Here is a 16,515-nt window from a genome sequence, read left to right on the forward strand (position 1 = left end):
CGTGGAATTCACTGGAGGATGGTGGCGGATCTCCGAGGGGTCTGGAGCACTCTTAGATTGCAACCGCCATCTTGGCTCGCCAAGCCACCCCTGCATTTTTAATGTAGAATTAAATTTGTAGTCTACATCTGTTGCAGTGAGAGAATTAACCCATTGTATCCATCTTGGATGCAGTGCTTTCGCGTGTGTAACGTTTGCTTTGGTAACAGCCTCTAAGGTTGGTACCGGAGTCACAACACTTATCTGCTTCCCCTGAGTGAGTGCTCTTTCCCTCACTACAGCAGTATTCACTGCTGTTAGTATTTTTTCTGTTGATGCAAAACGCATTTCAGCTTTTGTATACAAATGGGATTTGTATGCAGTGGGTACCGTTTCGTCTTCTTTGAAGGTGTGGTAAGTATACCCTGATTGACCCGCAATTACAGGTATTGCCAAATTCGTGGTGTTTACACATGTGTGTAAGTGTTTAGAACCTATTATGTCAGCTTCTAGGAACAGAAAATGTATGTGTGTTCCTTTGTCTACTGTTGCCTGAAAAATCAGGTCTAATTACGTCGTAGAAAGGTTTTACTTTTTCTTCATAATCCAAACTGTATGTCAAAATTTAGGAATCCTAAAATGGATTGTAAGTTTTTCAGACTTTTTGACGGTTGAATCAGCATGCATTTTGCAAAACAATTAGCTGCTAGGCTTTTCCCTTCACTTGAGAGCTCTTATCCCGAAAATAAGACATTGAGGTGGGCAATTTTAGATTTTTTTTAAAGTTAAATTTGTAGCCTTCCGAGGCGAATTCCAGAATTATGTTGTTCACCCTGTTCAGATGATCCAATAATTCATTGTCTGTCAGATAAATATCATCTAAATAGTACAATGCCTCCTCATAAAAATGTTGACGTAACTCTGATACCTTTGCTGAGAACAACCTGGGGCTATTCTTATATCCTTGGGGCAGTCTACAACAGTAAGGGGACACTGGAGCCGAGGGCAGAAAATGCTGTCAAATATTTGCTTTCAGGCGCTATATTTTTCCCTAAGAATACATTTGAGTTATCTAGTGTTGTCTTATATTTCTTCTGCGCGAGGTGATTCATCAATGAGGTACAGTATGCATTCTGTACTGCAAATGTATTTGTGCATGTGTTTCAATGTCTGTAGTCTAAAACTAGACTGTATGAATTGTCGGGTTTCATTACAGGAAACGAAGGATAATTCATGGACGAGGTGCAATTCTCAATCACACCTTGATATTCAAGTTGATCTAAGATCTCCCTGACTTGTGTCTTTGCGTCATGTTTTATTGGGGACAACCTTTGTGGTGTAGAAGTAGTTTTAACTGAGATTTTATGGTTAGGTGACTCAGCATCCCACCCTACATGATTGCGGTATAATGCTGGAGTTAGCGCTACTGCCCACTCCTGCGCATATGAATGTTTTAGTGATTCTGGAACGAGGTCTGAGAAGGCTGGTAATATTAAGGCTTCTCCTTTAGGACAGTCCATAACAAATTCAGGTGACCAATCTTTTTCAGCCAATAGGATATCGTATCCAAAAGTCAGGTTCTCCCAGAAGAGACCCTTCAATTTCCTGCATATGTTCCCCTTCATTTGCAGTGTTATTTCATATAACTGATGCAGGACACCTAGCCTAGTATCAGGTGTTTCCACTGTGATATGTTCATTTAACGTTGCTGTCACCAGAAATTCCATCAGGTTCTGGCGAGCTATTGTTACTTCTGCTGCACTGTCTAGCATCGTCCGAGCCCATTCCCTGTTTAGAAGTTGAGTCCTAAGTAGCCTGAGCATTTTTTATTTTAAGGGCAGCTACTGTCTTCTTTTTAAATTGAGGTTTACTTTTGGGTTTATCTTCTTTTTTGATAATACTCTCTGAAGTAAAATGTGTCTCTCTTGGCTTTGCTCGCTCTTCTGATCTGCGTTCTAACTGTACTTCCCTCACAGAGTTTTTTGATGAACCCTGAAAGGAATGAGAGGAACGTATATCAGTATCCTGATACTTGTCAGGTGTTTTAATATTATCACGATTTCTCAGGTTATATTTCCCGTCAGAGGGCTCCTGTTGAGTAGTCCCATCTCGTGATTGTGATTTATTCTGCTTGTTTTTTGATTGTTTATTATCCCATTTCTTTTTAGAAGAATCGGGTGCTTGCTTGGAGTTATCCTTTTCAGGATTACCCAATAATTGTGGTTTCATAGGTCTAGCTCCCAAATTATCTCTTCCCAGCGAAGCATAGGTCTTTCCGATAATTTTAGGTAACTCCTGCTCCTGTTGTCCAGGAGTGCATTCCCTCAGGCTTAGGCGTATAGCCACCACTGCTGCCTCCCCTTTTATGTTTGCTAACATAATTATAGATACCTGGGCAAAATTGCCTATCAATTTCATCCCTAAGTCCAGGGCAGGTTCTGCCTCATATTCATTCTGTATTTGTTTCATTACTTTTGGTGTGACTGCTATTGAGGGGGTACCATGAGTTCTGGTATAGACTGCAACGAAGACTGTACCCCAAGTGGTACAGTCCTCTATTGGGGGAGTTATCCCCATTGGCTAGCAGACTGTCAGTATTCTGGGTTTTTCTTGCAGCTTGTGTGTGGAAACACTGCCTCAAGCTGTGCTATTTTCTGTGCTGTCCAGAATGGTATTGGCTCAGGTTTAGTGGGGATTCTTCCCATAATCGCATTCAGCATTTGTGGGATGATTTTAGTTGCTGTCCCTTGTAGTTGACATGCTGAAGTGACCCTTGTAGGTTGAAGTGTGAGTGTTCTCATAAGGAACTGTGTAAGATTTCTGTCAAGCTCTATTATTTCTTTGTGAAGTGGACGTAAATCTGCTGCTTGTATTGTATCTATTTCTGGATGCCATTTGTAAGAAGCTAGACCCTGCTAAGTCGCTCCATCTGTGCTGAGCGGAAAGAATCTCACTTTATCTGTAGTGTGTGGGAGGGCGCCTTTAAACCAATTTATTGGTTGGTTGGTAAGTTAACAGAACTTCTATGTCCTTGTATGGAGAGTATTCTTCAGGTGTTTGATCCAGAGTTGTAAGAACGAAATGTATGTGTTTGTGCATCTCCAGGTGGGAATTTGACCAAAGAATAGAACACCTCTGTTCTGTATGCCTCATGTGCCTCAATCAAACAGTCCCACCTGATGCTGAAACTCCAAAATCCGCAAATTTTAAAGTAAGTGCATGTCTGCAATTTTCTGATCTGTTTGAAGCACCTTCCTGCTCTCCTTCCTCTGCTGCGTTTCCATTTAATACGGCCACAGCGTCATCATGGACAGACATTGCAAAAGGAATTTCGAGGAAATAGAAATTAGGTTTATGCACAATGTAGGGATCTATAATCCTTCAAGCTTGAATAAACCTACAGACAATATGTAGGGAATACCAGCTTAGCTGTAGCGGATTTTCCCTACCAACTCTAGACGTCTCTGGGTTAATGTGAGTAGGGGTCTCTGAGAAAGCACAACTGAACTACTCCGATTTGACTGTTAAATAAGAACCAAATAAATGTTGGCGCCATGTTGTGTAGTTCCTACAAATCTACACAGGATCTGCGTGTTTAGACAACATAAACTAACGGATTGGTGTCCAGATTGATTCTGGACACCCCCAAAGGATATGTTAGTCTATAGACCAGCTAGCTCACAGTGCTACTATAAGCCCCTCAACCTTACGAAGGAGCAAATCATTTCTGGCAACAATCGAACATGAAAACCCTGAACCTCAGGGATTGTGGAAACAGTACAGTACTTTTCGCTCAGTCACTTGTGCTCCCTCGGTCTCAGAGAGATATATAGAATAAACAGTGGGAACTTTTTCAATAAGCATTTATTGAACCAGCGTCATTCTAGTGTAAAATACATGTGATGCAACAATCATTAGACAGAAACAGATGTATACGGTTATAAGCACCAACAGAGTAAATAAAATTAAGAATTCCACCATGGTGCTAAAATAATGAATATATGCAGGCATATAGATACATGGCAGTAATCATGAGTACACCTAAGATGCAAACCCTAACTAGATGACCCGAGTGTACTTAGCATGTATGAAGGTGTATAGCCAATAATCAGCCTAGGAAAGAGCCAACCTCATTAACTAATGGGAGAGAATGAAGGACCCCGTCTTGGTCTCGATTTGGACACCCCACGAGGGATGCCAGACCACTGCATGCTGGAGTGTCTGCGTGGAGGGATTTCAGCGTCTCCGGTCAGCATGGAAGCTTCTCCACTGGTTGGCCCATCGAAGATGTGGTACTTATAGACCCGAAAGGTACCCTCAGGGGTTCTACCTAGATGTGTCATGGTACGGTGGGCCTGTCAGCCAAGGATGACGACAGTGGTGACTTTTGTACAGAGTTAGTATGCAGAAGATGCTAATCCTGCTGTGGTACTAAGAATCCTCATGCATAATAAATTAGGCTAGTTTTCGATGAAAACCACACAACATTTATTTGGCACCTAACTAGGTAAAAGGTCAGCACCAGGGTTCATAACAGGGGAGCTTAAGTGATTTGCCTAAATCACAGAATTTTGTGCCGATGCAGGGATTTGAACCTGGTTTCCAAGTTCCAAAGTCAACAGTTTTGGCCTGTAGGCGGCATCTCCTCCTAATGCTCACACCCCCACCTCCCCAGTCTCCCCACATTGCTCCTCTCATTCAGGGCACACTACCTCAAGCAAGCCAGTGAGGCCACTGAGAACTGTAATATGATCCTGGTGCACCTGGGGAGAGAGATCATCCCTGGGAGAACTATCGGGTCAACTCGCCGAAGGACCCAGACATAGACCTCTACCCAGTCAACGCTTCCCCTCTGACAATAGTACCACATACAACACAGTTAAAGGCATCTCAGCACCTCAGTGTTAAACTGTGTGTTGGGCAGGACGAAGACGACTTGTTAGTGAGGTTTCTGTCCAAAACAGAAAGTTTGATTTTTTTATCTTCCTATGCTTAGCATTCTCAAGACCTCAACAGAATTTCACAAATCTAATCAAGGCTAACGTTGTAACCTCTGGTTGAAAAGGAGTGTAAAACAGCCTCACCAAGTTGGTGTACATCACAGGCCAGGGCCTTCCTGACTCACAAGTAGTTCCTACTACAGCAAAAGAGCCTCAGCCTGGTCACATAGAATGCTGCTCCTCAGATAAGAGAGTAATACAATTGATGCAGCTGGCAATCATGTGGCTGTGGAGGGGGCCACACTAGGGAGAGTTACCATTTCGCTCTGACTACACTTCAGGTAAAACCACCATCTCTAGGAAGAGTTGGAGAAAATAACCAGACAGCTACCTGAAGCCCATTGGAAAAGGGGTCAGGAACTGGTTACAGAAGGCAAAATAATTTTGAAACCCAATATCGGATTTGCGTTGGACTCTTCTACGTCCGGTAAGCATCAGGCCGGAGAAGCAGCTAAGACATCTGTGCCTCCTCCATGGCAGGCATTGCCAGATGAGATTGTTAAGTGCATTCAGACTTGCTATGCTAAGGCCCAGCACACAATACTTGCCCTCACCCAGGGTTCAATTCACATGCAAATAAGGAGGCACAATGGCTTTTTTAGAAAACATTCCAATAGCTAAAATTTGTAAGGCTACTACCTGGCCAATTCAACACACATTCACTAAACATTACTGTGTGGACATTAAAGCCCACCAGCAGCCATTAGTGGAACAAACAGTGCTGAGAATGTTGTTTCAAACATCTGCATCATTCGCTCACTAGCCACCACTTAGGGGAGAAATTGCTTTCTGCTCTATGTAGATCACGTGTACCTACAGCCACTTGTGCTATGAATGAAAAATATTACTTCCTCTGTAGCCATCTGTTTGTTGTATGTAGTGCAGTGGGGTTCAAATGCAGTCACCCTCCTCCCTGAACGCAAGCAATGCTCAAAGAGGTCTTCGCTATTGGTATGTTCCACAATACTCAGAACCTGCTGTTTTGTCTCAGACCCTGACCTCCGCTTACACTACTGCCCCGCTGACCAAAAAACAATCTGAGTTGGAGTGTTAGTCTTGGTGTATTATGGGCTAAGGGTGGAATCACAACAGACCTTGTGTCTCAAAAGCAACATCTAAGTAAAATAACTTGCAAATATACACTTTTAACACTAGATGGACACTAAACTATGGGAATATGCAGTGCATGTGAATATGCAGCACTAGACACTACGAACAGATGGTTTTAGGGTAAGTAACACTTTTCTAAGGGCTTTGTGAGTAGCAGTGGATGCTAAGTGGGTGAGTGAGAGGAATAGCCGCTGAGTACAAAATACCCTAACAACAAGCTGTGAACCTAGGTAAAGGTCATACCCTCAACCTCGTGACCTATATGGTTCAGCTGTGTGGAGGAGAAGCTATGAAGTCGAAGACGAATGATTTGCAGTACAGGGGGGAATTGGTAAGGTAACAGGAACCTGTTGTAGCCAAGGAGACTGCTGATGCTAGAGTGATCTCCATATACCCTAGTGTATCCAACTGACACATATCAACTTCAAGTTCTACATTTAATACTGTTTACAGTAAAGTTAGTAGTACCTGCATGTAAAACAGCAACTATTCTCACGCTCTCCTCTGCCCTCAATACTTAAGTGCAGCAGTTGTGGGCGCATTGTTGCTTCCACCACTCTGTTGCAAACGCAATACACAACATCTACCATGTCTCACTAAGGACAAAATACAAATTTCCTTTACAATCATCTAAGGACCTGATACTTATCGGCGGGCTTCCTGCCCTTATAGTTGGACCACCCAGAAAGTTCTTTAGGCCTCCTCGCAAGGGGTATGGAAAGTTATGTATAAATACTAATAGAATACAGTTTGCATGTTTTTATACTTTCTATGGATGAGCGAGATATTTTTAGGGGGTTTGAACAATGTGATTAATGCTGAATTTAGACTATTTTTAGAAGGAGCTCTCTTTTTTTTCACTATTACGTTGCAAGAATCTCACCTTCAGGGGATCATTTGCTCTTTGGCCATGACAGGTGTCTCCTTGTCCTCACTTTCAGTTTTTGCCCCTTGCATCTTTATTTCAGTCCCTGCATATACCTTTGTTTCTGAGGGGTTTGAGTGCAAAAGTCTGTCATACCTTACTCCGCACTGCAACTGCTATTCCTCTGAATATAAAAAGAAACTGGTGAAATAAAATGTCATTCCTGAGCGCCTCTTGTTCCTAAATATGGGCGGTGTGCATATGTATCCAGTGAGAATCTGTCTTCCATATCTGCTGCTTGGTCCTTCTTTCCCTTGAACGTATTATAATCACCGTAAGTCTGCCCACTCTTCCAGTGTCTTTACTAGCTAGTAGTGCTTGATTAGAATCTAAAGTAGTTTTGTAGTCTGAAGCCAATTAAGATTACTACCCATTACAGGCTCTTTTTTCTTTTATTCCAGATGGACTGAACTGAGCATGATGAATGATGCAAGAAAGAACCATGGGTTGGTGTTCGTAAAAGACAAAATATTTGCTGTTGGTGGACAGAATAGTCTAGGTTTGTATTTTTCTGTTCCTCTAATGTCACTCCCATTATTTTGCTATTCAGTTTAGCCATCTACATGCTTCCATGAAAATAAACTAAACATTTAATTTAGTCTTCTATCTGCCTTAAGGCCCACACAATTTAATTCAGTGGCTGAAGATTTCTGTCATTTGAATAGCTGTTGACTTTTTCGTATAGCTAGCACTGTGGGGAAACATAATATTGTCTCTCTGGGGACTGACGCGCATTAGGTGCTGCCAGACTGTGAAACTGTGCACTGTTTTGTTATTTTTAGACGTTTGACAATCCTTGGTTCCCTCTGACTCTAGCAGTATGTTATTGTTATGAGACTAATGGTAACCCATTTCTCTTCCTGTGCACTCCATTCTTGTCCTGCAACATGCCTTGTTATTTAGAAAACTCCCAATTAACTACACCAATGCATTGACCAGACTGGTCACTGATGTGTGCACTTCTGCTGTTATCTTTGGGCAAACAGATTTGTTTCAACAAAGACGATTCGGTTTATCAACCTTTTAAGATTGACAAAAGGTATACTTTAGAGTAAAGCAAAACTAGCAGCAATTATTTATTGTGGTATGAAATGCCAACAAAATGTGTAGCAAGTGCTGTTCAAATAAATATTCTCATAGTCCACACTCTCCCCCTGTGGTGTTGAAGCAGTAAGATCAACAGAACTCTGCACCGCACTGAATGCTACTCCATTTTTGACTGGCAGAGTTTCACCCAAAAAACTTTATTCTGATCTGCAGAACCACTTGATTTTCCAGCAAATGGATATCAATGTCTGCTCTTCCAGTGAAACTCCTTGCTAGCCTTTTAATACTTTCCTAAATTCAGCTCTTCAGTTTACATCACGCCTGAATACCTGCTCACACTTCTATGCCTATGCTCGTACTGGAATACCACATACTTGACAGTACACCTCAGCCTTGCATGCAACAGTCCTTTCTGCTTTTGTTTCCCTTCCTGTTCTGAAACGTATTACCCTTCCTCTGAAAGCAATTGGATTCTCCTCTTGTCCATTCTTACATTGTTTCACTTTATCTGTTACCTTGTTGTATGTGTTTTGGTCAGTTTTTTTCTCATGTTTTTTCCCAAGACATTCGCACCTTCTGTTTTTTTTTCCACCTTCATCTTTATCATTGTTATCATAATCAATGCTTTCCCCTTTCTCTCTCTTCATTGAACAGCTCTGTTAATTTTGTAATAAGCGTTTCTGAATCTTGTTTGTAAAATTCTAGTTGGATGCAATTGGGTCTTAACAATTTGTTTTAGGAATGATATTCACTTCTGTTTGTGGTAAACATTTTCAGAACTCCGAGGGCAGTCAGGGATAACTAGGCTCAAAGTATGACCATCAAAGCCTGTTACCGCTGGTGTCCTAGAGATTAATATTACTATGGAGCCTAAAACTGAGCGCCAAGTAACACCCCTTTAATACGTGAACCTCAGGACATCCATGCCTTACTTAGGGAGGTGTTGTGTGACTAGAGACTCCGAGCTCTGTAAATATCTGATAGTAAAAAAATAAACCCTGGTCCATCCAGTACTTAGCTCGTAAAAGAACGGTACTTCATTACCAACACACAACAAAATTACTTAACATAATTATGAGAAGGTATTGTAAGCGATACACTGTTGGTAATTTTGTAACTGCGATAAACTGTGGGACAGTGTAAACTGTTGCGCAAGGTCGACGCTTATTTATTTATTTATTTTTACATACTTTATTGAATTTGATAGAATGGCACCGAGCTTGTAAGCCGATAGCACTTAATCAATCAGCCTAGGTTACCACAATACAGCAATGCATTCCAGTAGTTACATGTCGTGATTAAAATCTAGCAACAGTTAAACAATTTGCAAGAATACCATCTGCCCCCCTCCCTTCCAGATCTCATATCCCCACAGTGTCTTGTGTCACATGATAAAATAATGGTGAAAGAGAGGCACGGGTTGCCCAGCGGGGTTCGTCCAGTGCCTTTTTTGGCCACCTAGTGTTAGTTAATATTTTAAGTTCTCAATCAGTCCCCTAGTTAGAATAGGGTGGACTTAACCCACTGTCATCTGAAGTTCATGCCTCGGTACCAGCCGGGGCTGAGGGTTTGCACCTTCATGCGCATGAGGCGTTATTTTCAATGTCCATAGTCTCTCTTATGGCCTCTACTACTTTCTTCCAGGCTATAGCAACGGCCAATATTCCCCTCCCTTCCTAACGTCTCGAAGAAGCACTCACCCTTTGGCCTGCCATCTGTCTACCTGCGGTGCAGTCAGCGCCTTCTACCAAAGGGTTATGCGGCGCTTGATCTGCACCAGAGCCAAGTCTATGAAGTAGGATGTCAGTTTCTTTTTGGGCTTAACGCTGGAAAGCCCTAGTATGCAAGCCCTAGGCAAAACATCAATGCTACAATCAGTAATATCTTTCAGGTAAACCTGGGACCAGTACCCAGTCACAGGAAGGCACCCCCACACCATATGCAGCTTTCTTGCCTCCTCCAGGTGGCATTTAGGTTATGTATGTGCAGTGGTAAGTTAATGGGTATGGAGTCTACAGCCTGTGAGGTATGCCCATTGTAATACATAGTGGATTAGTTTAAAAATTGTGCATTATGGAATACAGTCAGACTTAATCCATGTTATAGACATGCCTCCATTGCTCATTGTGTTAGCTGAGTTGGGGGTGGGGTGCTCAAAAATCTACAGCTTGCTGTGACGACCTCTGGGCACGGGACACACGCCATAGCCACGCAGGGGATCTTGCTCCATTCCAACAGAGTTTCTTCCTGTTGACATAATAGGCTTGCCTCATGTTTAATTTCCTAAATGAACAGTTAGTCCTGTGGTTTTGATCATTTGAATATAATCTTTTGCTAACAGTGGTTAGTTTTCCAGCATTGGATCTTTAATGGTTTCACATGTTTTAATTATTCCTGTTCGGCAAGATGGGAATCCCCGGTAGCTTCAAATAGAAGTAAGCAGTGTTAAAATGGCCACAGACCCAACAACAGTATTTGTTTAGGAGCAAATCAACATAATTTGAAACAACCCAAACTTCAGCCAGAGAGGTGAAAGTCCTTCGCTCTCTACTCCCTCTAGAAGCCACCATTGCTGAGAGTTCTAACGCACGTTGCGTCATTAAGCTGTGACAATTATAAGACATATCCCTCCAAAACTCGTAAGGACAGGAAAAGGAGGTTCGTCATCTATCTTCTGGAGAAGAACATTCCCCCTTCCAAGGGGTATGCCCTCTCATCTTCAAGATGATTCAGTGAAAGAAGCATCTCCATCCGGTTGCCTTAATGTCTATGTGGTAGCAGATGATAAAGACTTTGCAAAGACTGATTCGCCAGCTGCAGCATCTCTGTCTTCCACTTGGTCCTTCATTAGAAACACCACCACTTTGGCCACATTCACCAATAGAACCTCTAATGCAACCTCAATCAAAGGTTTCTATGCCACCAGCTCTTCCATGTCCTCCCACGCCACCCCAACACCATATTCTTTACCCACAACGCCTAGGTATATGGAAGATGTCTACTCTCCTGATAGCATTCATGGACCATACCTTGATAATGAAGAAGGTGGCATCAAGGAAGACGCTCAGAAGGGGGCTAGCAATCATCAAGACAAGTAAGAATGAAGGGAACTAATTCTATTCAAGGAGGGTGACAAGACCCCTCTTAAACCAGACTTTTCACCTGAAGTCATCGCCCAGATTTTTCCTTTCCTAGAACAAGCGGCCAAGTGATTGGCCTTCCAGTATCCTCAGTGGACATGCAGTGGGAGTTGTATGATTTCAAGGAACAGGCCAAAAAAAACACCAGATCCATTTCTATCCTGGATCACATAGAGGGTAAAAAGGCTAAAACTCTTGTAAAACCGGCCTTGGCTCAAGCAGTTGGCACACTCCTCAAGAAGAAATAAACCTTTGTCTGCACATGTATGTTTTAGCTAGTCATCCTAGGCAGGATTCCATTATTGCAGCAGCTGCTCAGAGGTGGTCAAATAATCCTATTAATCTGGCTTCCATTTCTCCAGATAGAAATCAAAAACAAATTGACCGCTTAGGGCTCAAACTCAGTTCCATGGGGGCAACATACATCAAAGTAGCTAAACCATCCAAGGCCACCATGACCTCCAAATGTTGTACAAAATTTTACCTCCTTATATACTTAAACTCTGAGGACAGGAGAGAAGAGACTAAGGCCATTTTGAAAGAAGTGCATCAGCTTCCATTGTAGATGCACCAATGGATGTCCCAAATGCTGGTTGCCATCAGCTTACAGGCTTGGCAGTACTGAGAACACATGATTGGCTCAGGTCCACCTCTTTTTATCCTGAAGTGTAGGCTACAATCCGGACAAGCCTTTTGAGGGACAATTCCTGTTTGCAATGCATTGTTCATGTCCTCTCGTGGAGTCTTGCAATACAAACAGATTACCACAGGTCATTTAGTACTCCAGGTTGTGCAATCCGGGCACACTGTGGAATTCCAGAGAATCCTGTCCTTAATCCACACTAAAAAGAAGCATCATCTGCACTTGCAAGAAGTGAAGCAAGAAATTCTTGTCCGCCTTCTGAAATGAGTGATCCAGACGGTGCTTAAATCCCAGATTTCTATTGCAGTTTCTTGCTGGTCAGAAAGATAAAGGTAGTGGAGACCAAATCTAGACCTTCGAGAATTGAAATCCTTTCAGATGGTGACCCTACAGGAAGACCTTAAAGTGTTTCAATAAGGGGAATTCCTTACCTCCTTGGATCTTTGTTACATTTTAAAGAAAATGGTCCACACAGCAGCAGAGGTTGAATTGTAGGTTTATTCTTGAATGCAGGAAAACCGCACAAGGAGCCTCACAGGGCATCTCCCTTCAACAGCCCCACAGCAGCAACTGACTCCACTAGAGCTTCCATGAAGCTAGCATTCTTATCACCTATTATGCAACATACACCAAGCCCATAACAACAGAGAGGAAACATAGCATAGAAGGAACATAAGGATATAACAATCTTCAGTACAGATCTTCAGTACGGTTACTTCCATGTCCCAGTACACCTGAATCACAAGCAATATCTCTGAATCTCCATGGCGTGGCAGGCTACAAATTCACCATAGCTCCAAACTAATGTCAGCTCCCTGGATATTCAGGAAGTGTCTGGCCCCTGTTGCCACCTTCTTACTCAGATGAGGGCACCTGGTGTACCCATACTTAGACGACTGGCTCATCAAGGCTTCATTTGAGGAAGAGGCCCGAATTTGCACAACCACTTGTATCCGTCTTTTCCATTTGTAGGATCTAACACTGAATGTACAAAAATCGTCCATCTGTGTTATGACAAGACTTCAGTTTCTAGGAGCTATTCAGAACACACAGATTGGAAAAGTGTCTCCCTCAACAAAGTGATTTTCAATACGTCGAGTACTGGCGAAGACCTTCTGTTCTAATGAGACAATCCCAATTAAGACCAGCATAAATCGTTGCCTGGCTAAATGTTATAATTTGTAAGTTTAGTACTCTTCTGTAGATTCTGGATGAGGCCGATACAACGAAATACTAAACAATCTCAATGAAAGTCTTATGTTCCAGCCCACCACAGATAGAAAGATTATGATAATGGAGGTATTGATCGAAGTATGGAGATCGCACATGCAGGAATTGTTTGAGAGGTGTTTGATCAGCAGAGGAAACATCTAACATATTGGAGCTGTAAGCCATCAAGTTAGGCCTACAAGCATTCCTGCTGAGATAGAGTTGTGATCAGGACAGAGAGCACAACCTCGAGTTACTACATCGCCAAACAGCGAGGCTCAAGGCCTCGTTCGTTCTCACAGGGTGTGCAAATTCTGGGGCTGGGACTCAGCAAGTGAGGTGGAGCATGTACTACAGAATATTTAAAGGATTTCGGAATGACCAGGCAGAGGCACTCATTTGCACTCTGTGAGACTGCCATGAGTGGGAACTCCACTAGGACCTGCTGGAGTATGTCGTCCATGATTGGGGTCATTAACTCAAGACTTGTGTGCCACCATGCAGAACAAGTATTGGCGGTACTAGAAGAGAAGGTACTTGCAACTGGGTTCCAAGGACAAAGTCTTCTCAGTGAGATTCCACCATTTCCCCTCATTCTGAAAGTGCTTAGGAAGACCAAAGTAGACCACTATACTCTGATCATGATTGCCCCACCATAGCCACACCAATTCTAGTACAGTGACCTGATATGACTATCATGATGTCCCCCACCAGAACAATTCAAGACCATCCCATACTCCTCCCTAGGCACAACTGACAGGTTCTCTACCACAACCTGAAGTTACTCAACTGCTTGGTTCCTGACCACTTTGAGTTTGGTCATCTAGACATCTTGGATATTGGTGCAAGTATGAGCACTTGTTCTACAAACACATAAAACACTTATTGGAAGCGCCTTTCTTTTTTGTGCAAGGACAAAGGACTAATCCCATATCGATACAACCCTATAAAGTACTATCGTGTTTACAGTACCTGGCCCAGAAAGGTCTCAATCATCAGTCGTTCACTTGACTTCAACCTACAGATTTTACTTCAACCTACAGATTTAGAAGTACTCACAATGTATTATTATTATTTTCCTTATGAGTCATCAAATAATTGATGAAGAGTGTTTTTTATGTCTTCCCTTCCTGTGAGATGCCCTCCTGTGACATCTGAGTTTGATACAGTGCTTAGTCAGTTGATGGCGCAGACTGCACTGCTGCTTGCTCTCAATTTAGGAAGGAGAATTGGTGAGCTGCAAATATTCACCATTAAAGAGTCATACCTCCGTTTTACAAAGGACAAGGTTATCTTGTACACTAACCCTAAGTTCATGTCCAAGGTCCCATCAACTTTACCCCTAAAGGGAACCACTCCTTCTTTGTTCCTTCTTTCCCAATCCATCAACATTATTGTTGTTTTTTCTTTCACTAGATATCCACCAATGTACCAGATTCTGCTTGGACAAGACTAGCCGTTTGTACTTTGGATTAGTTATTTGTTTCCTTTGCCCACCCAGGCATGGGTAGTCCATTGTCTAAGCAATGAATTGGGATTTGGCTGCCAACCTGCATTACATTTTTGGCACAGTAAATCTAAGCTCCCACTTCAAAGCAGAGTTAGGGTGCACTCCACAGGAAGCATGGTGACGAAAGCTATACTCTGTGGCTGAGATGCTCTATGAAATTATTGCCTCACAGCCACGTGGAAAAGCAGACACTACTTTCTGAATGTGAATGTGGCCTGTTTGTTCGGGCTGGACTGTTCCCATAGGGAGCAGGGTCAAGACTGATTTGCATACGGCTGGGGTCAAACTGGACTGGCATTGGGAGCAAAACAAACAATAAATTTAGGCGCAGATCTCAATACTAGGGTGAATGTATGACATTGTACTGCATTCTGTCCATCAATTGTTTTTTTGCATTTGTCTCCCCTATTTTACAAGCAGCTTTCACTTTTTACCGTCATACCTTCCTCAAATCGATTTTGTTTCAGCTTAAACTCATTTTCATGGTCTAGAAAAGAAGAATTAAGTATGGAGCACAGTACTTGACAGCTGACCTATACAGTGCCACAGTGGCTAAAGACTCATTAGAAACTTTCCCCTGTCACTAAGCGCCAATATTGGTCTATAATTTTGTCTCACAAAGGTAACTTTTATGCCTGGGTTGGAGGGTTGCAGTACTGAGCACAGAATCCAGGTTGGGTATGTATGTAAATACTGGCGAGAGGGTAGATTATCTTACACTCTCGTAATCCAACACTCCTTAAGGAGGGTACTTCTCTGGGTACACACATTTGCAATAGAGAAAGCTGCTTCCAAGACATGAAGCCTGTAGTAGTGAATACTGCGTTACTCTCTGTGTTGACTTGAACAGCATGAGAGTACTGTTGGAATGCTTAGATGATGGCTACATTACTCAAGAAGGTTGAAATCTCTTGGTCATACCCCTTCATTTTTAGGGTGTAGGTACCAGAGATCTTTAACCAAAAAACCTTGGGCAAACACTTTTACACCCTTCCCACTTGCACCCCATCCTTCCAATAGGTGTAGACTGGGAACTGAGGGCAAGGCATGTTCTTAACATTCGGTACACAAGCTAGTTTTAAAATCTGTGTCTCAGGGATGCGGCCATGCTAGCAACTAAGATGGCTGCTTAGCTATGAAGCTCTGGCGCCAGCTGCCCTTTATTGCTGGGAATCTTCCTCGTCTAATTGCCCGGTATGACCAAGGTGCCTAAAAAGTGGACTGGTTGCGCCGTTTCGACCGTCGAGGCAAAGCTTCTGAGGAAAGCAGCGGAGGCAGCTGGCTCAGTGCAGCAAAGCACGGGCCGCAGAGGCCCAGCAGCGATCTGATCCACGGGTGATCCTCAGGCCGAGGCTTTCGAGCCTCACCGGGCCGCGTGGCCAACCTGCCCGCATCTTGCTGCATACCAGTCATGGCGGCGGGATGCTCCAGAGTCCTAGATTGCTCCCAACTGCTGGGCTCAAGGCTCGAGGCCTGCTAGAACTGAGACGGGTACATGCCATTACTGAGTGGCGCTTTAGAAGCCTTGCGACAGCTGTAGCTGCGATCGGGACTTAGGCAGCCACAGTCTGATCCCACTGGGCCTCCTCAAAAGCAAAAGAAATTGCAGCGAAGTCCAAGACTTCAAGGACCAGGCCAAAGTCATGAGCGCCAAATTGCAGCACCGAGGCTACCCCAAAAGACTTACTGATAAGGCTAGCAAACGCGCACGCAACCAGAACCGGGAAGGGCTCCTAGAAGAAACATAACGCACAGACATGCCCATTCCCCTCACCTGCGTGGTCACCTTCAACTCTGTCTTGAACAAAGTTTGCCACATCATCAAGAAAAACTGGAAAATACTGCACATTGGCAAACATAAGTGGGTAAAACCATTACTTTCATACAGGAGGGCCAGATCCATTAAAGACACTTCAAAACCTACTAACACAGTTCACAATGCCTGGGGTCTC

The 16,515-nt window shown here is 43.1% G+C and overlaps 1 protein-coding gene across 1 annotated transcript in view; it reads left to right on the forward strand.

Moving 5' to 3' along the window:
- The window catches only part of KLHL7 (kelch like family member 7), a 428,793-nt gene that overhangs the window by 344,426 nt on the left and 67,852 nt on the right, over positions 1-16,515 (forward strand). Inside the window, exon 10 of the mRNA XM_085631525.1 lies at positions 7,416-7,513. Within this exon, the coding sequence (XP_085487651.1) occupies positions 7,416-7,513 (98 nt within the window). The remainder of the gene's footprint in view (positions 1-7,415; positions 7,514-16,515) is intronic.

The sequence above is a fragment of the Triturus cristatus genome, chromosome 10 (assembly GCF_964204655.1).
Source record: "Triturus cristatus chromosome 10, aTriCri1.1, whole genome shotgun sequence".
In the NCBI taxonomy this organism is placed as follows: Eukaryota; Metazoa; Chordata; class Amphibia; order Caudata; family Salamandridae; genus Triturus; species Triturus cristatus.